We start from the raw sequence: 27029 nt of genomic DNA on the forward strand, positions 1-27029 counted from the left end.
GCAATTAGGCAAAGAAAATGAGGGCTTTTATGGAGCAATTTGTGTTATTTTTGAAGGTCTACAGATGGCAGTGCAGCACAGTTAAAATAGGCAGAGGGACGTTTCAGCTCACGTACACCGGCTGGTCCCAGTTTGAAGGATTTCAGTTGTAGTCAACACATTTTTACTGAAAAAAGCTCTATTTAGCATTTCAATTTAGACTGAAAAGTAAAGAAACAAAATATGTTCCGAGAATTGTAGCCACGATCCCTTATAATCCTGCTGTCATGAGTTGCATTAGTAAATATTAGTCTGATTCCTACTCTTGATGTCTAACAATAATAATAATAATAATTGAACCAACAAATTACACAACACCTAAGACAGACTGAGTGCAGAAATGTGTGAAGAGGTTGACTGCTGCAGCAATACGGTGGTCAAAAGTAAACAACCCCAGGCCCGTAAATGGCAGGGTGTGTTGGTTCTGTCTGTATGTGTGTTTGTGGTGAGACACCGGATATGTGTTTCCTTATCTGTCTGTCTGACTCTGGGTTGCTACATATGTGTGGCCTCGAATCGGTGGGTCACCCTGGGCTTTCAGGGCGAGCGTATGTTGGATTTACTGCAATAAAAAACATTTCAAATAACTTTCACAATCGTCTTTGGTGATCTTCTCTGCTTCTAATTTAGAGCAACTAATTGCTGGTGTTTGGAAAGTCGCACCGCAGAAGCAGCATTTCCTCTTGGTTCTGTATTTTCGCATTGGACTTGGTTGTTACTGAAAATAAACGTACTTCCGATTTCATGGGGTGATGAAAACAAGTGCTGAAATTTATGAAGGGTTTTTTTTCTACATGTTACATAGATATTTAATCTTGAAATAACCAACAGGGATGTTAATTCAGTAAAATCAGATTTTTGGAGTGAAATTACACAGAATATCTCAAGGTCAGAAAAAATATATGGAACTGAGAGGCAACAATTTAAAAAACAAACTTAGAGAAAACAATATTTCAGAAATCGACTACAATTTTTTTCAATCGTAGTGGTAGTAAATTACAACTAATTTAAAGCAAAACTATTTACTCTTCTCCAGTAGTTTCATTTTGTCATATATCAAAATGAAACTGCAGTGTAATTTATTTAGATTTTCTTTAGCACACAGAAACAACAATCTAGTTCATAATGATAGCTGAAAGGAAACTGATACATGGTTTTCTAGATTTTTAAACAAAAACATCTGAGAAGATTAATATGTAATTATATTCAACTCTCTTTGCTTTCTCCTAAATGAAATCATGTTAATTAGTCATATGAATCAGTTTTCATCAGTGGCGCTGGTGAAAATATGTTAGTCTGGCCGGGCTAAAGTCAGGACGTGGATCCAACTGAGAATCTGTAGCAAGGCTCGGGGTTGATGTTAAGAGATGCGCTCTGGAAAAAGCTCTGTTCAAATGTTTGAGTTGTAAAATGTGCAAAACTGGTGGAGATTATCCCCAAACATTTTTCAGCTGCAATTGTCATGAAAGGTGGTAATAGAAAGCTGAACACATGCATTTAAAGGCCATGCCGTTTTCTTTCCACTTTCCCTTTACACTGTCTTGGTTTGGCACATTAAATCCCAATCAAACACACAGAAGTTTGCAGTTGTTTATAACATGGGAAAAACTTTACGCATTTTAGCAAAAATGCGTGAAAATAAAAATGGTACGCCTATGTTGCATTGCACAAAATCAAACTGATGTCACAAACTGGTCAACTCTTGGGCCAAATAATGACTCGTAGTGACACGGTCTTACCTTGTTAGTGTTTGGAGTTAATTGTAATTTCTCTCTGCTTTTTGAGAAATTGGTGTCCTGGTTCTCAAAGAGTAGGACTGAAAGAGCTCTGAGGTTTCCTGACACCGATCCAAAACGTTCCTAATTGTGGCTGTTTGTTGGAAGATGCTTTTCCTGAGTGATGTTTCCAGCCCTCTCTTCAGTCCAGAGTAGAATAGCCAGCGAGCTCTGTTGGATGAAAAGCAGACCTCCACATGGATTGCATCAGGATCCTTTGCTGCTGGCATGACAGAAAACTCATGGTATCCCTCACCTTTTGGGGAAATGACGTTCCAGATGTCTCATGCAATTAGAATAAGGAATCATCTCAGAAAACAACTTGGCAGTAATCGTTTGCTGTCCATTCCTGTGTTTCATGCAGAATTTCAGTCTGTCCTCCTTGCTTTTTTGTTTTTTTGGGACACATGCAACCTTTTTTCGCAACATGTTTTTCTTATGTTTTCTCCACAGGCAAAACTGTCACCAGTGATGGCAAATATTTTCAAGCTAATGGATAATTATATACTTTTATCGAGATGCATCGAGAAGCTGTATTGAAATATGTTTCTTTTCTAGTCATAAGCTAAAAAACAGAGACACGCATGTCACAAAAAGTAACATTTCAACATTCAGTGTAGTGATCAGCGTCCTGCAAACAGAGAAGAAAATCACCTATTCTGCAACCAGAGAGAATGAAATGAGATGAAATGAGAATCTCCACCGATCTCATTTCATCAGGAGTGCAAATAGAGATGTCAGTATAAAAATATACATTCAACCATCTGCTGCACAAACTCTCAGAACATAGTATGCAACTGTGCAGCAACAATGGGCCACAGCAGTGGATCTCTGGAAGGTTAATAACTTAGAGTCTTTAACGTCACAAGTTTGGTGCTGGACAGAATCGGAAAGTAGTAGATTTACAAGATTGTCTTTATAAAATACAAATGGTTCAATGTCAAAATATGTAAAAAAAAAAAAACACGGATGATATTTTTAAGGAGGCTTGGAACTTGAACTCCCCTCCAGCTCCTATAGGAGTCGAACTGACTTCGCTGTTTTCATTAGTCAGCACTATGACATGGCAATCCTACACAAGCAGATTTTATAACATCAGGAGAGATCACCCTGAATAACTTGCATCATTTCTTGTCTCTGTGGCTTTTTGAGAAGATGCGCATAAATGTAAAATGCCGCAGCAAATGCTCAGGTAAAATAATGTTTTATTATCGATCTACTTATATCTAGATAAGATAACGTAACATAAGATAAAAGCAACAATAATGTGAGTGGCCCATAGCTTATTAGACTAGATATCATTCAACAGGGTTACAGCTGAACTATTTTTTAGTTGCAGGGTTATTAAATAAAAATGTAGGGAACTGAAAAAGGCCCTACAAAACACTTCATTTTTTTCCATAACTCAATCAAATCTCCACCAAGTTCCAACCAAAGACAAGGAGTCAGAAAAATGGTGCAAAAGAAATCTCTGTCTCATCTCAGATAAAGTGCAAGATTAAGGCCCTGGGTTCAGTGAGATTTTGTCTCAGACATTGTACAAATTATGAACCACAAGGAATAAGTTAGTGCATGCTTCTAAAGTAAACATCAAGAGACAAATTATACATGTCTCCGTCTTCAATTGAGCTTATTCACATCCAAATTTGCACTTTTTCTGCTTCCAAGGAAGAAGGATAAAGTTTTTTTCTTTTTTTTTTTGTTTAGTTTTTGCCAAATTCAGCAAAAGCAATAATTAGTAAACATCTATTATACTAAACAACACTGCAGTTCTTTTTAAAGGTTTCTTATTTAAATTTGATGCACAACTGCAGGTCATTATTGGAACTATTTTTATTTAGATTTGATGAACTATGAGCATTTCGAGTTAAAATAGGTTTCAAATAGCGAATGACCTCACATCTGTTGACAAAAGATTGTCAAGTTATGTCATTGTCTTCCGGTTGTGTGTCTTGAGGCTTTTGTGAATTTTCTGTCATGTGAGGTCAGTGGGAGTGTAATGGTATAAACCTGTCACAATAAACATTTTTTAAAAATGTCCTAATGGGCCTGGAAAGTAACTTTTTCTTTGAAGAATCAGAGGAGTAAAAACACAAAATAAATATTTCAGCACAGGCAATTGAGGCAAAGACATTCCTGCAAGAGTCATAGTTAATCCCAAAGAGTGAACGGCCCCTTGAAAAACAAGACAGAAACAAATTGCAGTTATGTAAAATTCAGCAGCTCAACCGAAGGACGCAAGGGTCAAGAGAAAGTGCACCTTTCCTTGGATGCTTTGCATAAGATTTGAGGCCTGAACAACAAACCGCAGAGCTTCAGGAGGGCGACTGGCTCATGCATGTGTCTGAGAACCTGCATGCACGCGTCTCTGACTGTGTTTGCATAACGTTTGCATGCATCCGTGGATGCGTGTGTGTCTACACACACCCTTGCTCCAAGGCTCTGGTCAGACGGTGCATAGCTGTGGCGGGACGCAGCCCAAGCGCTTCTAGACTGCACTGAGTCAACAGCGTCTGCTCTCACTTAGGGAAGACATGATAGGTCTTGTCTCATTTGGTCTCTGACTTGTGTGGTGGGACTCCCAAGGCTGGTGTGTGGGGTGTGTAATTTTAAGTAAAATTAGCAATATAACTAGTAGAAGAACAACATGCGTCATTGTCTCAGCTTACAAACGTCATAATTTCAGTCGACTGTTCTTTGGGTCAAGGAAGCATGTTCTTTTTTTCCTTTAATAACAGATGAAAATAGATTCAAGCATCTGCTTTATAACGGAATTACTATGTGGTGGGGAAATTTAAAGTGTAAATGTATTTTATAATCATGTTTGCTTTACCAGTTCCCTTGAAGTTTTAATTATTAGCAGAAGCCACCCGGGGCAGAAAAACTTAAATGACTCCATCTTTTCAAGACTTGAATTTGCATCTTAAATTTGGGCCTTTTCAAAAGTATTTAAGCCGGTTCAAGGCATTTCACATTTTGCCACATAACTTCCTCAAAATTAAAGATATTTAATTGAAATTTTCAACCAACACAAACTTTGCTGTGGAAAGAAATTGTGTATTTTGCAAATTAAAAGTGAGGTATGTATTTGCATGTAGTCCCTTTACTGCATGCAAATCCATATTGTAGTTTACTTAGGAACACCGAAATAAGCCAGCGCACACTGGCCTGAACACAGCAGGTGGATGAAGAAGGATGAAGATGGTGGGATCCTGAGATCCGATGAGCTCAAACAGCTGAAATCAGTGAAACGTTGACGAGAGGCTTGGGGTTATCAGGGGAGCTGAAAACAGGGCTCAGGAAACTAAAAATGATTGAGGCTCTTGTCTTATAGATTCACTAATTTGGCCAATATACAGCATCGAAGGGAAGACTTATGGAATGGCCCATTCAATCCAACTGAGCTCAAGAGGGTCGGCAAAGAGCGATGGCAGAACATGCTCCACTGCCCCCATAGGAGCTTAAACAAAGCATTGAGGAAAAACTGTAATTGCATTATATAGAAATTTTGAGCAAATAGCGAGTTCAATTCCTTTTGGAAAAAAAATGGCTGCAACGTAGCAAAATGTTGAAATAGAGAATACCTTCCCCATGCTTATTGAGCTTTGAATCGTAGTTTTGTGTGAGTGGAGTGGGAGGCAACTTAATTGCTTTGACGGCATGGTACTCCCCTTGAAAACAACAAGTTAGTCATCCCAAACTGTTTCAAAGCAAGGTTTAGAAAGAAATTAAAGTTATGTAACATTGTTTAAAAAAGCCAACCATATTCTGGGTTTGGTGGTAGCCCTCTGGAAAAGGCACAATGTCTCATAAAACAAGACTAAAAAGAGAAAGTCATTTTCAGATTTCGACTCACCAAGACTCTTAAAACACCACCTACCACCATTTTAAAGACCTCATACGTAATTCCCACCAGATGACAGAGATTTCTGTTATATTATTGAGCTGTTTCCACCCCTCTGCTGCATTTGGACATAAATTTCCCGGAAATGTCCTGTTTTGCAGGCCACTGGAGGGAACGCAGTGTCTTTTCCACATTGTAGTGGTGAAATCACAACTTTCACATGGTTTTCATGTAATAGAAACAAAGTCGTGCATATTGTGGACCGGATGAAAAATGGATAAACGGTTTCAAATATTATTTTGCAAATAAGAGTGTTTTATTCAGCTTCTTTTATTTGGATACCCCTAACCAAGATCCAGTTGCTTCCAGAAGTTACATAATGAATAGAGTCCTCCTGCGTGTAATTTTATGTCACTATATATTTAAGTCTGTTTGGTGAAGGCTTGTTACAGAACACCAATGAACAAACGACGTCAAGAAAACCAAAGAACGCCACACTGGTGTATTTTTATATATATTTACAAATATGTGCTGGTTTGTGTCGGTCTGTTTCGTCAAATCCAAATGAAAAACACAAAGGTTTGAGGTTGTATTGTGACTCATGTAATATTATGTAATCCCAGACCGAGAGGACCCAAAGATGATCATCAAAAGCAAGTTTCACCAGCATTTTCAGGTGGAGTCCTCTGTAAAAGTTCACGGTTTTCTGAGTTTAGGAGAGTCACAAGGAGATCACTTCAAGTCAAAATGTTTTTTGTTTTTTTGCGAAAGACACATTTTATCTTCTAAGACAACCTGAAGAGCTGCCGAAGGTTAAACTTTTGGAAGCCGACAAGGAAGAAGTAATGCGTTCTGGAATGGCTGGAGAAACAGAGAGACGGCCTCAAGCTGCTTCTAGTGAAGGTGAAACAGTTCAATGCATGTGAATGTTATTCAAGGCCTCCAACAGCCTTGACTTGTCCAAGCTGAACAATCTGTGCCTGCATGGCGCTTATTTGTAGTTTTAGCAATTTGGAAGAAAAAAAAAATCATGAAATTCTCTCTCTGTCCTTTCGAAAATGTACCAAACTAATCTAAGAAAATGACTGTTGTGACTGATCTCTAATAATAAATGTGATTTAATAAGAAACTGTTGAAGGAAAAATTGGCTTCCCAACTTACAGCTTTCTTTTTGTTTCTTGAGCATTTAAAGGTAAAAGAAAAGTATGAGCTGCTTTATGTACAACATAAGCCTGGTCATGCCTTCGAATCACTGAATCCAGCCAGGTGCCTCAAACTCTTCTGTGGCCACCTGTGTATAAAATCCAGCACCTTGGCATGCAGACTGCTTTAATTGTGAAAGAATGGGTCGCACTCAGGAGCTGACCTCCAGCCAGCAAGCGTCCGGACTGGACGCAACCTGTCCAATAAGTCCAGTTGAGGAATTTCCTCACTTCTGAATATTGACCAGGCTCACCACTAATAGTTAACCAGTGGTAATATAATAAAATGGAGGCGACTGGAAACAACAGCAACTTAGCCACAAAATTGTAGGCCACATGAAGTTACAGGAGGGTCAGTGGATGCCAGGCTCAAACTTTCCAACTTGCTCCAAGCCGCTGCATCCAAGCCTCACATCACAAAGTTCACTGCAAAGCACCAGCGGTTTGACAGCTGCCAGAAGAACAGCATTTGTCCGTATAAAGTTTGACTCAGATGAGGTTATGGTGTGGGGCTCTTTATCAGGAGCTGTGCTTGACCCCTTGGGGCTAATAAAAGGCAACGCTTCACCTCTCCAATTACTTCATCCACATAAAACAGTCACGTTGATGCAGAACGTTCATATTCGCTTCCGGCTTCAGTATGCGTCTCAACGGGTTCCCCACGCTGTCCATGTGCCCTCCACTTTGCTTTAATCAAAACAGCAGTAGAGAGAGCGAGACCAGATAACTTTGCAAATTTCCATCCTGTGGGTGTAAATCATTTGAGAACCTTTGTAGGGATTCGACGAAGAATTGCGTAAATGTATATGATAAACGCTCCTAAAACGTTTTCATGTTGGCTTTGGATACAAAAATTGAATAGTAGAAGCGGACACGTTAAAGAGAAAAATCAACATAGCTGACCGAGAGCATTTTTAAATAAAACAGGCCCCCAAACATCTGACAAAATCATACAACACATGACGCAGGGCCCTGTGTGACATAGTTCAACCAAAGCATGGCAAAAAAATCTCATAAATAAACTACTAGTGGTACTTCCAAGCTGTCACCTGCAAAGAGTGCTTCAATAACATATTAAGCTACGGAAAAGAATATATAGGAAATGACTCAATTTCACTTATATAGGAAATGACAAGGGAATGTTTTTGGCAATGTAGTATAAAGGTGTATTTAGTGGTGTGACAATAATATAGAGGAAATTATTCTCATAATGTTCACCGCAAGTTTCATAGGACTCAACAGAAGTCGAGTTAACAAAGATTTTTCAATAGTTTTTACATTTTTAATGAAGGAAACAATGGAAAATGCCAGCAGGCCTTCGTTCGTGAAACCTGTCATTTAAACATAATTTCCGGTTTCCCTCAAGATCCGGCTCTCTTCACTCCAACAGCCCAGCCCCTGCTGTCCTATATGTCTTTTCCCAGAAGTCTGTCATGTTTTTACTCTCTGATTTACTGGGTGAAAAGTGCAGGTTTCTAACGTTTGAGTACATACTACAACAAATGGCCCCGCAATAAGACGCTGAGTAATACACCCTGTGTGGAAATACTTTGATTTACAGTTAGTTGCTTATTTTCCCATGCATTCTCATAATTGAAGCGAACTTTCCAGAGAAAAAGGAAAATATAATTTCACGCTGTTTTGCATGTTTCAAGATGTGATTGAAGCAAAAACATAACATGTTAGAGATTTTAAGATGGAACCTGTGTAGAAATGTCTGTTAGCCATGTTAAGCTTATTGCACATCAGCCGTGACACAGCACTAAATGACTATATCTATATATAAATAATTGCAACAAGCAGTAAAAAAATGTCGCTGCCAATCACAACATCATTTCACCACATTGTACTCATCCCATTTGTTTTCCACCCTGAAACAGGCTGTGTTTTTACAACCCTGAGGGAGTGGATCATTCCCTAATAAATGCCGCAACCGCAATCCAAGCCTCCCCCTCAGTTTCCCTCCGTGATATTTTTAGAGGAGATCTGTCCTCAATCATCAAGGGCAAAGCAGAGGAATTGTTTTTGTTGCTGCTTCTCTTGCGGTGATTTGTGCTGAGCTGGTGCCTCTGTACGTCACAAGGACCATGCGTGAGTGGGAGCCAGGCTCCGGGATCTATTAAAGTGGGAGTCACGAGTCCGGGATGCTGGGCAACCAGTGACGAGGGGCTGTCCCATGAAGCTCTGTTTGGTGCTATTTTGGGGTGATAACACGTCTGTTCTACATTAGGAGAGAAGCCACAATATCCTGTTAAACAGCAGCATGAAAAAAAAAAAAACTGAGTGCATTCTGGGGCAGGCGATGGATGGATGGATGGATGGATGGATGGATGGATGGATGGATGGATGGATGGATGGATGGATGGATGGATGGATGGATGGATGGATGGATGGATGGATGGATGGATGGATGGATGGATGGATGGATGGATGGATGGATGGATGGATGGATGGATGGATGGATGGATGGATGGATGGATGGATATCTGAGAAAGATAAGAAATGACAAACTAGCCAACGTTTGGTTATATGCTTTTCTGCAAAAGAAAAACAAAAAACTATCTTTTCTGTGATACACTCTTAAACCAGAAGTGTCAGCATCAGCACAAATTGTGTCAAAATCCAACACAATAATGTGTCTATAGAAGAACGGCATAATTTGCATTGAATTTCACACATTTCATGTGCTAATTGTTCCACACAGTAATTATAGTTAACACAATAACTGTGTGTCTTTACACAGTTATCGTGTCAAATGATTTTACCGCAAGGCAGGATAAACCCAGGACGGGTTGCCAGTCCAACGTAGGACAGCACAGAGACAAATACGCTCAACTTTAGAGAAAATTGTCTAACATCACCTAACAGTGAGGCCTTTGGAAGCTAGAACACCCAGAGAGAACCCAAGCATGCACAATGAGAACCCAAGCATGCAAAATGAGAGCTCCATGTGAGAAAGGCCTGGGCTCAAACCCGGGATCTTGTGTGCCTTGTGCCTTGGCCTTGTGTGCCACCAACTACATCAATGTGCTGGTCCACAAATGAAAAACCAGTTTAAACTACATTTGGTACATAGGGACAATGATTTTTTTTTTTACTTTGTCCCTGTTACATAAACTAATAAACCAACATAATCCTTAAAAGCAACAATGGAGGTTGCTTTAATTAACAGTTTTTTCCGTGGACTGTTCCAGAAGTGCCATCCAAGAAATGATATGATTCGTCGATGGAATAAATCATATTCTGTCCAGTTGTTGTATTAAAACAGAACAAAGTGTAGAAAACAGCACAAGATGTGTCTGCCTGAGGAAAACACAGAAAATGTGTTAAAAAAAAGAACAATTCACTTGCACGAAGAGTGTGTAAACACAGAAAAACAAATTTAAAAAAAGATAAACAACCTGTGAATTGCCAGAGAGACTGTTCAATGCAGCAACTAACAAACATGTCAAACTTCATTTCTACACTTGGTGTTTCCTGTTTCTTCATGGTGTTTGCCCATATTGGCAAATAAGAGAGCCCATCAATGTAAAAAATAAAAAATAAAAAATACACACACTGTAAATTAACACTGTTTGTTTGGAAAATTATGCTCCAAAGTGATCCTGCGGCATCTCTCCCATTCCTCTGGCTGGATGTCGTCCAGTGTGGTTTTTCCTCTAAAGAGTAATCACAGCACAGCCTCATTCAGACACCTTTGGGTTCCAGGACAGCTGAGAAAATGATGGCAGCCCTCTGCTGTCTGAGAGGGAAAAAAGAGCATCTTTACTATGTCTGAGGTTTGGAGATGTCAGGTTGAGATTAGAAAAACAAAAGCTCAACCCAACAATTATCTCCCTAATTCTGGATACATTTTCCAACCAACTGTCTCCTGGTGTCGTGCAACACAAATAGGAATCAGAATAAATATCGTGTTTACCTTCAGAAGAAGAAGATGGTTAAAGTCGTATTTGGACATCATTCCAAACAGACGGCGCGCTCAAACGGTGGCTCGGCATTTTACATAATCTCGTTTGGTCTCTTGGAGTTGCAAGAGGAAGGTCTCACAGCTCCAGGTTTCTTAGTTTAGAGTTATGCCTGAGAAAACACAAAAGGCTAACTATGCTAAAACCAGGTCATAAGGTCAGCGAAGCAGACTGATTATTGTTGACTTGAGGGAAAAACAGAGACAAAGCCAGAGCCGCCATGTGTTACCTTCCAGCTGTCGGGGGGATAAATCAAAACCGCTGCAGCAATAACGAAACGCCAAACAGAAGAAACCTGCTGGAAAAAAAAAACAACAACAAAAAAACTCCAAAGTGAGATCATCTTCAGTTAGGTTTGTATTTGAAAATGCTTGGTACCTTCTCCAGCTTTTACGCCAATCTATGGTTGCAAACCTCCGTAGTGTCATTATGTGCCCACTGGAGAGATCCCACTTACTTTTCTGGGCCTGTGTTTGACAAACAGTGACTCAAATAAACTCTTATTACCAATTGCCTTTAGAAAGTTTGTCTCATTACAACCGCAAGCTTGCAAGGCTTATACAGAGATTTTATTAGCCATCTGCCTCAAACAGAGAGAAAAGAAAGACACAGATCCCTGGTCCAGGCGCGGTACAACGGGGGGAAAAAAGAAGATCTGAGTACATAGAGTTAAATTGTGGTCGCAGCTCAGTTGGTGATCGTTTTTGGTAAAGACAGAAAGTTAAATGGAGAATCACTGAGCCAGTGAAGTACTTTCACTGGTTCCCATCCCAGTGAAGGTACTTATGGTTGTAAGTACTTCTAAGAGGCCCTGCAGGGGCTCTGTCCAGCAAAGAATCAAGGTCAAATATGTGTGCTGTATGGAGAGCCAACACTGATAACATAATGAATCCAGTAGCAAAAAAAAAAAAGGGGGGGATGAAGCAAACAGATAATAATCATTATGTTTTTATTGCAAAGGGTACACAGAAAACATGCAGTAGACTGAGCTCCCTCGACACACCGACCCTGTTGTGTGGTGGTGGCAGCATCATGCTGTGGGCATGCCTTTCTGAAGGAGGGACAGTGAAGCTGCTGTAAAATTAAAGTAAGAAAACCTTTCGCGGCCTCCAAACCGCTTTGAAATCGGGCAGAGGTTCACTTTGCCTGATTTGAAGGTGTAATTGCACCTTACTTTACGTCGACCTTCCACATAAAACAACACGTGAAAAGAGGCACAAACACTTTTCTGCAACGCGATGAGAGGGATGGATCTTTGAACAGGCCTTGTGAGTGGGGCCGAGAGGGGGCCGGTGCCAGCTGGGTGTTACATACCTGCAGGCTCGACTCACTCACAGCAACATGTGAGACTGTCAGGGGTCTGCAGGGCTGAAGAAACGGATCTGATGCACAAAGATCCACAGATGAGGTCAAACAATTCCTTCCCCCCGCCCCCCGCTCTTGTTCGTATCCGCTTTCACAGCACGGAGGATCTTGCTGAGAGACAGGAAGCGGGTTGTAATCAAAGATCCACCAGACTGAAACGGTGAGGACAGTTTAGGACTTTGTGTGGAGGATCAGCGGAAGATGCCATTTCATTTGCATGCGTGGGCCGACACATTTGAATTTACAGGCTGCACTGGAGCCGCGTCACTCATTTAAGACTTTATTAAGTCTTAAATGAAGAGTTGTAAGAAAAGAAGAAGACGCAGAAAGCACTGAACAGATATATTGCTTGCTTGTTTCCTCAACTGTTTCTGGCCCCTCCTGTTGCTTTGCTGCTTCTAAATCTGTCTCAGCCCTCCCACCGCCCTCCCCCCTCGTCTTGCTCAAACGTAAGAAGCCAAAATGACACCATTATTTTGACTAGACTGTTTTTCCTCCCCCAGAGAGAGGGAGGCCAGAGGAAGTGTAGGTGACCCAGACTGGTTAACCACCACGCAGCCATGGCCTGGCTGGGGCACTGCCACCCCCTCAGCCCAGCCTCTGCATCCATCCACCGCCCGCCGGGTCCTCATTACTACTACTACACGCCATGACCGCACATGGCCTCGCTCCAGCTCCGGCCTCCCTTTGGGTCCATGCTCTCCGCTTTCTCTTTCTGCGCTGGCGTAAACAGTCTGACCGTCTGGCTTCAACGAATCTCCTTTAGGTTCGGATATTTTCTGCACGCGCTCTGGGCTTGGGCCCCCTCTACCATCAGCTGGCTCGCGCACTTCTTCTCCCGCCTTCACCGCACGTGCACAATCGTGCGTGCCGCTTTTGTTTTTGTGCTACTTTCTCTTCCACTAGTTGCACCGCCTCCAACCTCAAGCCCCTGTCTGGGAATGATCAGCTGAGGAGACCTGGCTCAGAGTCATTAAGAGGGTTTATATGTATATATATATATATATATATATATATATATATATATATATATATATATATATATATATATATATGTATATATATATATATATATATATATATATATATATATACATATATATATATATATATACATATATATATATATTGAACCCAAAAGGGGAGGAATTAGTCCCGTCTCCACTCAGGAAGCACATAAAATATATATGTGTACACTTCACCAACAGGCCTTCCTTAGGCAGCATTTACGAACCGAAACCAGGCCAGCTTCAGAACACAGTGAGCAACCATGATTCGGATGAGAACTATTTATAAGACTCCATTAAATGACATCAACTGGCCACCAGCGCTAACGAGAAGACAATCGGGTTAAAAATAAATGAATAAATAAATAACCCACACGCTACCCTTTGGGTTTTTTTGTGTTGTTTTTTTTTTTCTTAGTCACCAAACTGCATGAATTTTTGGCCGCTGCAAACCTTTCATGTCACGCTACATTAACAGACACGCTCACACACACACACACACACACACACACACACACACACACACACACACACACACACACACACACACACACACACGCACACACACACACACGCACGCACGCACACACACACACGCACACACACACACACACACACACCTTCACACCTCAGCGGCTGCGGCGTTTCAGACCATTTCTCTGTAACTGCAGCACCGTGGGAGACATAACAATGGCTGGGTGGATTGCTTGTGCCTCATTTATCTAAATCTCTGTCGAAGATGCACCGATGTGTTTTGTACCCGAACCTTCACGGGAATGCGGGACGTACTTTGGTTGTTTACTGTGCCTTGTGAAAGTAATGATGATAACCTTTGCTGCTTGGCCACTAAACTGCAGTGTGTTCAAATGGGACTTTATGTGACATGAAGGAGCGCACGTGCACATGACTTTCAGAATGTTTTATACATAAATTCGATCCAGCTCCCTTAACTCTGAAACGCCCAAGTTAAATGTAGCTTAACCAACTTTCTCAGAAGTCACAGAATCGGTAAACAGTGTGTAATTGAATTGTAGACTGAATGCAGCTGCTCTGTGGAGGGCCCAGATGTTTGTGGAAGAGCGTTATAGTTAACAAACCAACTCTGCTATGTCAAGATAATCATTTTTAGCTGTGCACTTTAAAAGCCTGGCATTATGTAAGAGAGGCACAAAGAACGCTATTGTTGAATGGAAGCCATGATAAGTTCAGTTTGCAGTTTGGCACAAGCTGTGTAGACACAGCAAATATTTAGAAAAGGGGGTTCTGGTCTGGTGAATCCAAAACGGCAAGGGACTGTAACCTAGATTTTTACTCCTTTCATAACACACCACTCTCCTTTATTTACCTTGAAATGTCTCTTTAAGACAAAAGCACTAAGTCACATCTAAATCCTGGCTGTTGTTGCATAACCTTTTCCATTTTATTGCAAGAGTGAGGTGAATTGCTGCCCTGAAGGCACTAGCTAGCCTGGAGCAGAAACATGAAGTGATGAATCCTTTTTTTTTTTTTAAGAATAATAATCCCATATTTACACATGGCGAGACACCAGGCCCAGGCGGTGGTCTGCCTCCTTGCCAAGCTTTCCATGTTTCTTCTCTGCGGTGATGATGATGATGCCGGTGGTGGTGTCAGTCCCGGTCCAGACACTGTCATATTTTCCTGCACAGCTGAAGTTTTCCCCGACTCCTCGCAAGACTGACCAGCATCTCTCCAAGTGGTGATGTATTTCTGCAGACAACAAAGAGCTTGGAGGACAGTCCTTCGTGTTTTATGTCTTTTCTAAAGAGTGACTATAATTAAAGGGGCAGATTTTCATGCATTTTATTTTATTTTATTTTTTCAGATAAAATGTTGTTATTCATTTTCCAAGAAGTAATTTCGCTTTGCATTGCCAAACTTTCATGTTTCCCAGATTTTCCAACGGGAACATAGACTTTTAAAACTTATTATCCAATTGAACTAGATGTCTTGAAGAAATGCTGTGGAATGACTTCATGTTTTCCACTTACAGTGCACGTTCTAGGCTAACGGGATGACTAATTAACCAAATGCAATCTATTTTTCACAGTATCAGCAAGTTATGCAATGCCTGGAAATGCATGTGATGCTTTGCATCACTGAGGAGACTCAAAATACTCGGCTCAGTATAAATCTTGAAACATTAATGTAATATCGGAAGATATTTGTACATTGGTTGATTTATTGCAGATCCACTCAATAAATTAGAGTATCAGGGGAAAAAATAATACATCTGAGTAACTCAGTTCACTAAGTGAAACATTATAGAGATTAATTACACAAAGACCGATGTTTTCAACCCTTTATTTCAGTTACTTGTGATCATTTTCTGCTTACAGTTGATGAAAATGGGACGTTTAAGATCAGAATATTAAGCCAGACTGTTGAAAAGGCAGTTTGTCTGAATGCCAATAGGCTTACATTCACAAGTGGAGCATTGCAGGTTTCGCTATAAATCTGCTGCATTTGATTCCCATACATATTTATAACAATTTATTAGAAATTGCCTTGGGTTTATTTCAAAGGCACTGGACACAGAGATGGGAAAGAAAGGCAAAAAAAAAAAGAGAAGAATGGAAGAAAAGTGGGGAATAAAGCTGAATGGGAGATAGAAACAAAAAAGAGGAAGACAGATTGAGAAAATACAAGACATCTTAATCTCTGGTTAGGTTTGCACATTATTTGCTCTTTCATTTAGCTCAGACAAGTTGTGTCATAGCTGCGCCGTGATTCAACTGGAACCACTGCTGTCTCGCAGGAAGAAGGTCCAAAGTTTGAATCCCGTCCAAGGGTCTTTCTGCTGTGTCTCTATGTTGTCCTGAAAGGGTAAGCAGAGGTCTCCAACCCCACGGCCCCCAGAAGTCACTCTCCTGCATGTCTTAGACGATTCTCATTCCAGCGCAGATGATTGAAATGACTGCATCACCTCCTTTGCATGCCTGCCATTGCTGCAGATGCCCTTTCATTTAAGCCAGATGTGAGGCAGGAGGCAAACGGCTGAAACATGCAGGACAGCGGACCCTGAGGACCAGGGCTGCGGACCTCTGGTTTAGACAGTGGATGGACGGATGAACTGAGCAGTGCTGAGTGAAAGGCCCTCACAGAACATTTCAGTTCATTCTCAGATTAAGTTGCACACAGCTGGACCCTTTTCACTAATTAGTTGACTCCAGAAGGCAGTCGATTCCACCGAACTTTCTATGTGTGTTTCAGGGCAGAAGGGAACTGAACACTCTTCATAATTACATTTTACGTAAAGTTGGTCTGCTGCAGAGCGTCCCGTTAGAAATATGTTGACGTTTCCCAATGTAATGTGACGAATTGCGGAAATGTCTGAGGTCCATTTTTGTGAGGCATAATCTTATTTCTCTTTTCCTGAAGAGACAGAGACAAACATGTCTTACAGTTTTCCTCAGACACTTAAACTATGTGCCATAAATGTGATACAAGACAAATTTCTTTACTTGCTATTATCTGGGATTTATATGAAGAACAAATCCTATAAGCATGGCGTTTATTGGAGTGTGTCTCGTCCCAGTTTAAAGGGTATTTCTGTGTTCAACGAGACACTTTGTGGCCAGACAACTGGTCTGTTTGGGATGTGGGGAAAGTGGGCGAGAGAAGGACCGAGAAAGGAGGTGAGGGGGCAGAGAGTCGAAATGGGAGGAGTGAGTCTGGGTGTGGGACTGTCATCCCATTGAGGGAAGCGGTGTTTTGATCAAAAACCAGTAAATGTGGGAGAGAAGAGAGGGGTGTGAGTAAGCGATTGAGTGAGTGAGTGAGTAAGCAAGAGGGAGAGAGAGAGAAATATTTCCACCCACCCGGCAAGGAGACTCACTCATAAGCAGCAGCCAGGCTGACTGGGAGTCAGAAAGACACCGGATCTCTGGGCAGCAGCAAGTTACAGTCAGGGTGGCAGGGAGAAAAGAAAAGTGTTTCATTCAGACAGAAGATGTTTTATTAAAGGAAAGCCGAAGCACACACTAAGAAACACAGAGGCTCGACACTCACAGTGCTTCCACTAGAAAGAGAGAGCAATAAGAGATCCGAATTAAACACACACACACATATAAATATTGATAGACTGGTGGTGGTGCAAAGAGAGAAAGAGAGAACGTGTGAGAGTGTGTGCAAAGTTTGCTGAGTGGAGAGAAGGCCTGATCGACCCAAACGAGCAGAGCGCCGGTGGTGGAAGGAACCAGCGAGTGGATGGACGCCTTTTGCAGACTGAGTGGCCTGGACCCTCTGTGGGTGAGTTTATGATGTGTTTCCTGACCCTGGAGTCACATTTCTTCACTGGGTGTTTTTTCTTGCCTCGAAGCCTTAAGAGTTAAACCATATGCAGCTTGGTTAATCACTTCTTTCTGAATTTCTGTCAGATGTACGTAGCGTTGCTTTTAAATAACGGGGGTTTTGTTTCTAAGACTGCATGACGAGAAAAAATTGTTGGTTTTAAAATCTCTGATCGTTTTTCTAATCATGCCTCATCGTCGGGATTTAAATGATTGCTTCCATCTGTATTATCCATTTGTTTTGTTTTTAGCTGTCTGCTTACCTGAAAAGCTTCAGAAAACGCCATAACTGTCATAGCAACACTGATAACAATAAACCTTGTGCGGCAATTTCAGTACAAGATCTTGCAAAGCTCGTCTGTGTAAAATGAAAAATTACCGAAGGATTTTCAGGTCATTGCATGTGTGAATGGGAACAAGATAGATTACCCATCACTCTTCACTGAGATTTGAATCATTGAAATGCAGAGTGATGAGAACTCAAACAGTCCAAGCTACCTTGGTTGGAAAATGTTTTTGTTATATTTTTCAAATCTCATTTATTAGCAAACCTCCACATTCTGGATCTTAGCTAAAAAAACAACAAAAAAATAGCAGAATAGCTGTGAGCCAGCTGGAAATGAAAGAACTCATTCCCAACATGCCCCCCTCCACCTCTTCCCTTTTAATTTGCTCTGGATCTCATTACAGCTAATGTGTTTGTCTCTGCTTCTGCAAAACATCAGAACAGTGGTCATCATGCTTTGTCGAGAAAGTATGCATAAACCGTGTTTCATCATGTGCACGCTTCTTTTGCATGAAACTTCAGAAACACGCTGACGTTACATCTGTGACAGTGTGCTGGATGTTGCAACACGTTCTTTTGTTGTGCTATGTTTGCCGCGCACAGTACTCTGCGTCATGAACTGAGTCAACTGTTTTACACGCTTTTGAAATACTTTCATGCAAGGTTTCTGCTCACTCACTTTACGAGTGGGCCGAGCTGAAAAAAAAAACCTTTTTCTGCAACTGGTAAACATGCCTGGAAAGAAGTTAGTCTTGCCTGTTGCAAAGCATACAACACGTGTAAAAAATAGCATCACTCACCTGCGAATAGAGAAAGTGAGAGGCCAGCCTCTGTCATTAAATCACATGATTTCTAGAAAAAAATGCTAACATAAACATGTGTTTTTAAAGTTGATATAGCAGCCTAAGTTTATGTAAGTTTACCTGCAAAGAGGGCAAAATGTTCTTTGCTGTTAATTTATCGGCTGAAAACAAGATTTTCAACTAAACCCCCAATGAGAAGCTAAAGTAATCGAAAGAAATTAGAAATGAACATTTTGAGCCAAGCTGTTGCTCTAGGATTTGTGGGTTTTTATTTTCTCCTTGTTCAACTATAATAAACACACATCGGTCTTGCCAGTGTGTCTGTATTTGGGTGAGCTTGCTAAAATGCCAACGTTGCCAACGTTATAGATGGATGTTACAAAATTATAGAGTCACAAGGAAGGTAGTCAAGTAGGAACTAGTGTTACACCTTCTTGCAGATTCTTAGCTGGCTAAGACTAGCTCGATTGCTAAACAGCACAACCAATCCTCTTTCCAGGAAAAAGTCCAATGGTAGTAGCCTTTCAAACAGCAACATTTGACCTTTCATCAGTGTTATTCATACTTTTGAGCTTATCCCCCTGATATTGCTAGATTTATGAATCGAGAAGCTGGGTGGGCGAAACGAGGCTAATATTCGAAGTGTAGAAACTTCTGGGTGATTGAATCTCTCTGAACAACTTAAACAGCAGTTGGAAGATTTTTACCGTATTTTTCAGACTATTAGCCACTACTTTTTTTCCACGTTGTGAACCATGTGGCTAATAGCCCAATGCGTCTTATAGCCCAGTGCGGCTTATAGCCCAGTGCGGCTTATGTATGTTCTTCTCCAGTTTTTTGAAAAAACGTTGTGGGTGCGGCTTCGAGTAAGGTGCCCTCTACAGTCCAGAAAATACGGCACTTTTCAGTGTATCAAAGTGTGACATTGCCTTCTAAAAATGTTGAAAGTTCTCCAGAAGTACCAATCCGTCTCATACAGATTTTTAAACCATAAATACTACAACAAAGCATGTGCTATTGCGAGCTGCCGTCCATCTCGCCTTGCCTTCTAGATATTTAACATAACTAGAACGCGCTCAAGAATGACCTTTTAGACTTATCTGGGACTTTGAGTGAGAAGAATAACACTACTAAATATGCTAATGCTACTTGCACTTTCTGTCCAACCATCCAATATGGTCAGGTCACATGCTCAATCACAGGAAATCATACTAATCTTTCTTATCAAAGCTGTAATGATGTTACTCAAACTGATGTCTCGCGTTGACGTTAGATGCAATTTAATTTCTTGCTTCATTTAAGATAAGCAACCCGACTATTATTACTGACACAACTAACGTCTGGTCCTTCCAACAACTGACGTGGTTTTGCAAGGAAATCTGACTTAGCCAACAAATCCACTTCTCTGGAAAACATGCAGGTCTTATTTATCAAAACATAACTTTGACAGAAAGATTGACAATTATTAAATTGACGGGTCTTTCTTTTTCTTTGACACATCACTTCCCTGATGCAGTTTTTTTAGGCAAAGATCCTGGACATCCTTGTGGAGTTCACCAGACTTCTGCCTCTAAGGGTTTCAAAATGGTGAATTTGTAAAAATATGAATTCAGCACTTTTGCAGTGGCACAGAAGACGTCTCTGTTCTCCACTTTCACATCACCGTGTTTGTCTCGTAAAAATAGACGCCTTGCAGTAGCTCCTGGCACACGCAAGTTTACAGAAACCACTTCGGCAAAGGGTGAGAACCGGGATGAGGATTGAGCAAAATGCAGAAGAAAGTGCTTGGATTGAGTTGTGGCAGGTTGGACTTTTTCATAAAAGGGCTTTGAACATCTACTTGCCACTAACCACAGGAGTCATAAGGGTCTGTGAAACTAGCCTCCCACTCATTTAGATTTACCATTTGAACGTATTTGGGCAGCCCTTTCAAGGGTTCGCCTATGCGTACGTGCAAAACGGTTTCAAAAACTTGAATGAGCTGAGATTTGAAGATTTATGAATGTGCTCAGTGTGCATTGCCCTTCGGGCAGATTCTGCTTTCAGATCTTGTGGTTTCAGAAACAAGAAGCGGTACCAATTGTTAGTAAATCCTCAAACATGCTGCAAGGAACAAAGCCTGAGTCACCTGCACTGGTTCACTGTGGGAGGAGGGTTGTTACATAATAACCACACAGCTGCCACCAATTGCGGCTACTCCGCTTCATCCTAGTTGGGAGTCTACCAGCGGGACTAGACTCCACTGCCATGCTAAGAGGCTTAAACCGCTTCCTGTGGTGACTCCGCAGGGCAGTCTCGTTAGCACAGCCAGACACCCTGCCCCTCATTAGGCAACTGAGGTGATAAACAAGGGAAGCAGGAGAACAACAAGCCACTTATCCCACCATATTGTTTTAAACAAAGACATCACAACCAAGTTCTGCCACTCTTTGCTTGTATCTTTTATGGCAATTTTGCTCCGGATTTTCCTACTTTGTTGGCCGAGCAGACAGAAATGTCAGAACACTCCCCAAACTGACTTAGATTCCTGTAAAAAAAGGAATAGCTTTTTTTTCCTAGCTAAGATTGTCAGGATTCAGCACATATTCTTGGTTCCTACTTGGATTACTTGCGATACACAAGCTGCACTAAGGACTAGAACATTTGCACTGTAGCTAATTTGCACAGAGAGTTTGTGAATTTTAAAAAGCAATAACTAACATGGCTGTCAAAAATCTGGGTCTTTTCCCTTGTCCAAACTCTTTGCAATTTTTTTTCTTCTTCCTCACTGTTTCAGGACTGGAACCGCACCTGGTACACAGCTAACCCCGACCTAACTCAGTGTTTCCAGAACACAGTGCTGGTGTGGGTCCCCTGCGTCTACCTGTGGTTGTTGGTTCCCTTCTACTGTGTTCATCTCTACTGCCATGACCGCGGACGGATCCAGATGTCCTGCCTCTGCACTGCCAAGATGGTGAGATTCCAGCCACTCATCTTTGATCCCACTTGATCCTCTCCAGGTCACAGGGGCCCGGAGAGACTGCTGTTTATCTTCGGAGGTCAACGGTTGAGAGCCGGGTCGCCGGTCCTGCACAGGGCAAACAAGTAGTCACACAGGACAGGCAACCGTACAAGCAAACCTTTACACCCAGACGTTTGTTTCACTGTGAAAACTGTGCATGAGACATCTATCCACCCATTTTCTACGCTTGCTTAATCTGTCCAGGACTGCAAAGAGACTGGTGCCTATGTCCAGCAGTCAATGGCATTCACAGACCAACACGCAGAAAAACTGGACACATTAAGCAAAGGCAATTCTGACAGGTCAACTGACCTGACATTCATGTTTTTGGAAGTTCTAGTTGACATGTAAAACTCATAGATGCAAACTTAAGACCTATCTTGCTGCAGGGCAGCGGTGTAGGCGTTCGCATAGGCGTAGAGGGGCTGTTATACCTTCAGAGGTTAATGGACTGGTTGTATATTCCCACAGGTCCAGCTGAAAGAAAGAAAAGGACAAATATGCATTGACAGATTCACTCTTAATGACAATTAACCTGTTTTGTTTTTTGGTTTTGGTTTTTTTCCCCCTCAGTTGTTGGGTTTCTTGCTGGCCTCCTTTGGTTTTGTTGAGTTCTTCTACATTCTGCTGGAGAGGAGCCAAGACATCCAGCACCACATGGTCTTCCTACTCAGCCCCATCATACGTAGCATGACAGTGGTAAGTTATGTGTCTCTATTTTTTTTTCAACACGTATCACCATTGTCCATTTTCAGACCAAATTCCGATCATTTTTTTATAGAGCCATGAAAAGAGACCTCACATCTGAGCTTGCCTTTTGAAAGCACCCACAGAGCTGTGCCTGACATTTCTTACTTCTGACTCTTACTGAGTTTCTGTGAGCAACAGAAAACATTTGGGAACATTTGACTCTGCATCCTGCCGGTTCGCATCACGACGCAAAGACACGAAAAAATACACACAGAGCAAACACGGTGCGCTCACCAGGCACTTGGGTGCAAACATGCCTAACCAGGTACGGACTTATTGTGTCACAGACTATGTAAATATAGCAGTGACCTGTAAACGCTACACATTTTGGATAATCAATCATCAGAGTGCAGAGTACAAATGTCATGGCATCTGTTGCAGATTGATAAGGAGTCAACGTAAAGTACGCATGTGCAAAGTTCCAGTGCATGATAAACTTCTCTAAATGTGTCATCAGAAACAAACCGTGTCACAAGGAAAAACACACACAGAGGGAAACCAGATATTTTAGATATTATGAGAGAAAATGCAGCTAAAACAAACAAGATCAGCACTTTTAGTTGCAGGACAGCAGTCTGAAACAGAAGGATTTGAATTGCAGCTCAACAGTAAAATTATAAAGGTGCATCAAGATAAAGTTCATGCTATAATTGTATTTAATGAAGATGAACTTGCTTTCCTGTCATTGGGTCTTCCTCCAATTGTTTGGTTTGTCTTACAAAAAAAAACACAAAACCACCAAATATAAAGTTTAAGATATACAATTGTAGTCTGTGTTGACCCTAATTACACAGACAGCTTTGGTCTTTTTATAGTTTACAGGTGTACAGTTGGACAGGAGGCGCCGAGCGCCATTGTTCTGCCCTGACCTGTATTTAAGGTGTAATGTGGTTCATTTTACAGCCTCGGCAGAAAGAAAAACAACAGTTTTTCTCCAAATATGAACGCTTTCCTGGCCATACTCCCAAAATCCATCATATGCATTATGATATCTGAAGAAAGTTCAGAGAGGTCAGGTATTCAGATCTACAGTGCCTTGTAAAAGTGTTTTGACTTAAAAAAAAAAACATTTTTAGAATGACCAAACCAAAGAAATGAATGATTTTTAAAGTGGAGGAAAAGGATTCATGGTTTTAAATTATTTTGGTAAATATTTTATATGAAAAGTTCAGTCTGCATTTGTATGTAGAGTTGATTATAGAACTAAATTCTCTGAAAGTACTGCTGACAATCTTTTTGGCCACAGACTAACATTTCTGTAAAATAGGACAATCTCCATCAGTTTATATTCAGGATCTTCCAAGTCGGGTTGGGCAATGTGCCTGAAAAATGTATCGTGGTATAAACGTTTCAAACAATATCGGTGATTATTGTATAGCATTTTTTACCAATTTGAAATAAAAGCCAGGAGAAAAAGGGCTTAAATTAACACTTTTATTAAAACAAAACCTAAAAAGACAACTAAACAAAAACAGAAAGATGAAAAAGTAAGGAAATTGTAATCACAAAAGTTTCAGTCAGACTTCAAATATCCACTTCTTAATCATTTCTTTAAATCATTCTGTGTTTTAATGTCCCATTAATCTGTGTTATAATATTTAGTACTGTTAGGTGATTTCTAAAGGGAACACAATAAACTGTATTTTTATTTGGGGCTTTTAGAGTAAATAGGGTCCAACAGAAACATACAGGTTTAGAAAGACATTGTCTTCACACTAACCTGGACTGGTCCAACTAACACACATCAGTAAAATAAATCAAACTTCGTCGACGGAACAAGATGTGAGAAAAGTCGAAGGGGGTCGCATGCTGTTGGAGGGGACTAGAGCTGTGAAAAAAGTATTTACGCTCAACAGATGTTTACATTCTAGGTCTGTACATCCTGAATGAAACCGCCACGGCCCAGTGACCAGCATCAGGGTGGCATGAGGGCTGGCTGGGACACACAACAATATTTATAGGAAATAAGGGCTACTATGCAATCAGAGAAAGGTTTTAGTTGCAGTTGTTTCTCAAAACGTGGATCTTACTCATTTCCAGCAGTTGTAAAATTACACTTAACCTGTATGTGCAGGCAAAATGAGGGAGGAGTGGTGCAGCCTCGCATGGGTGGCATGACAAGTTAAAATGTTGTTTATGCTTTGGCAGGAGTGGATGCAAAATCTACAAAACAGCGACAGGCCGTGCTGAATGGCGGCAAAGAGTCCAAAGAGAGCAGCAGGGCTCACAAAGCTTTCTCTCTCTCTCTGCAGACTCATACAGGTCCTGCTCAGTCTCCCTCTCTTAAGGTCAGACGGTCTCACTGACCTGTGGTCTTTTCAGACGACTGAGTAAACACCGGCACGTGTTTGGACAAAAATATACTGAGACGCCTCTTGTATTTAGGGATGCGCCCCAAAAAAGATCTTCTATTTCATGGATGTAATTAGTCACAGCAGGAGGCTAAAGGACAGACGGCCGCGATATCCTGTAAAAAAGTCTCTCACCAATCGTTCCCTTCGCTTGCCAAATTTGTCTTTATTAAAAGACAGAGTTTTCTTCACGGTGCTTAAGATAGCATCTTGCTCCCTGCATGCGGGAGATGAAACAGACCATCTCTGTCTGTCGCCCTTTTTTTGTTTAAAGTATATGGTTAACTTACTACAGATGAGATATAGACACATCATCAGCTAAAATCAGTAACTCGATGATGCAAAGCCTGTGCTCCTCGCTATTGCACAACACACTTCCCGTTTAATTAGAAGACAGGGTTTTGTTTCAGACCTTAGCGATCGAGCTCACTCCACCCTTTGCTGTTGTTGTACAATCAAACAGAGATGATCTCTGCTGCAGCAGGGGAGTCAGAGCAGGAGGCCAAAAGCAGAAAGGAGCTTGGCTTTCATCCCCGATCCCAGTGCAGCGTTGTGCAAGGGAGCCGTAGGGAGCCATGTTGTCTTTGGGCCTTAAAAAAGGACGTTTCCAGCTCAACCAGAAATGAAAATGCTTAATATTTGAGAATCCAGTCGGATCTGACGTCCTCTAAGTTACGCAAACTCTAATAAGTCAAGTAGCGTGTAGTCCAACATATGATTCAAAATTTGATAGGCTGACAAGTTGCCATCAGCTCAAACCAATTCCTCTTTTTTTGAAGGTATCAGTGAAAGCCTGACAAGGCATTTTATTAAGAATATTTTAACTGTAAAATGAGTGTATCCAAAGACTTATGTGATTCATTGAATTTTAAAATCTCTGGTGCTGTAGTTAAGAAATGACACCGCTCCTACGCAGTCAGATTTAGCACTAAGCCAAATGAGAACGCTGATATTTACTTTTTCATGTGGACATAAACAGATGTCAGTGTTAACAGAAATTCTGATGCTGATCCTATGAATTAATTAATATTGCACATTTCTTGCAAGTGCATAAAACATATTAAACACTCTGAAGATACGAGTCATTGGTTCAGTCGCAGTCCTGCAGGGCCGGTGAACTGCAGGTTTTAGACGCCTTTGTTCCAACACAGCTGACTCAAATGGTCCGACTGCAGCAGGTGAAAGTTCTCCAGATGTTTCCCAGAGAACCAGCTGACATGTCTCGTACGTGCAGAAAATGTGCAAAAAAAATTAATGCTGACCTCCACCGCTATCAGAACGTTTCCTGAACATGTTTGTGATAAGACAGAGCGGCGGCTCGTCCATAAGTTAGCGCCACAACACTCTTCCCACACTCTGTGATTTCTGGAGAAACAACATGAGGGGCAGATTATAGCCGTTCCCCCAGAAAATGCATGATTCTGTCAATGGTGGTATCCAAGAACTAACTCGGTTTTATTTTGGAAAAAAAAAAAAAAACAGAAGAAGAAAAAAACATTGAGGTGAAGAATGTGTTTAGTATTGTTTATGATTCCACTGAAAAATGTGTGCGAGGCAGGCGGCCTACCAGGCATGAATGAATGTCAGCCAAATCACGTTTCAGTCTGCAGAAAGGGAATTCCCAGAGACCTGTTATGTTTTTTTTTTTTTTTTTAAGAAAACCACAATCGTACGTATCCAAAATATCAAAAATAAATCTAAATATTTTCCCCTTCCAATTCCAGCAGCCACTACAAAAAGTACCTGACCAGAGTACAGCTTAGAGATGAGTTTACCTGAACCCAATAATGCGCAACGAGTTGCTGTTATAAAATGTCTTTTTATATCCCGTCATTCCCTGACTTTCTCCGTGGATAACTCAGATCTTGTTTCCTTTCTGTCTTCCTGCAGATCCTGGCCTTATGCATCATCCAGTTGGAAAGAATAAGAGGCTGTCGCTCCTCCGTTTTCCTCTTCTTGTTCTGGGTCTTGTCTGTTGTTTGCTCTCTGGTGCCTCTAAGAGCAAAGATCCAGCTGGCCATAGATGAGGTAGGTAGAAAGACCATGCTGTTTGTTCTGTCTAACTCAGTATGGGCGATTGATTCGGTCACTTTGCTTCCCTATCTAATATTTTTACAAGTGAGTCATATTCTAGTTCTAATCTACCAAATTTAGTACATATAAAATTTATAATAGCAGTAACATGGAGTCAAATTCAAGCAAACTTCAGTTTAATATGTACAGTTTATAGCAACGTGACTTTTAATCCTAAACTGGGGCAATATAAAGACACCAAAACATGATTTCAATCATTAAAAATACGATAAAAAGCCAGAAGACATTAAAGAAAAC

The 27029-nt window shown here is 41.0% G+C and overlaps 1 protein-coding gene across 1 annotated transcript in view; it reads left to right on the forward strand.

Annotated features, from left to right (window-relative positions):
• The first annotated feature begins 15761 nt into the window (after nucleotides 1-15761).
• abcc6a (ATP-binding cassette, sub-family C (CFTR/MRP), member 6a) overlaps nucleotides 15762-27029 on the forward strand; it is a 31655-nt gene continuing 20387 nt past the window's right edge. The window contains exons 1-5 of the mRNA XM_055041059.1: nucleotides 15762-16041; nucleotides 16170-17466; nucleotides 21373-21549; nucleotides 22171-22296; nucleotides 26589-26726. Of these exons, the coding sequence (XP_054897034.1) occupies nucleotides 17425-17466; nucleotides 21373-21549; nucleotides 22171-22296; nucleotides 26589-26726 (483 nt within the window). The 5' untranslated portion in view covers nucleotides 15762-16041; nucleotides 16170-17424. The remainder of the gene's footprint in view (nucleotides 16042-16169; nucleotides 17467-21372; nucleotides 21550-22170; nucleotides 22297-26588; nucleotides 26727-27029) is intronic.

The sequence above is a fragment of the Poeciliopsis prolifica genome, unplaced genomic scaffold, assembly GCF_027474105.1.
Source record: "Poeciliopsis prolifica strain line A6 unplaced genomic scaffold, Auburn_PproV2 SCAFFOLD016, whole genome shotgun sequence".
NCBI lineage: Eukaryota > Metazoa > Chordata > Actinopteri > Cyprinodontiformes > Poeciliidae > Poeciliopsis > Poeciliopsis prolifica.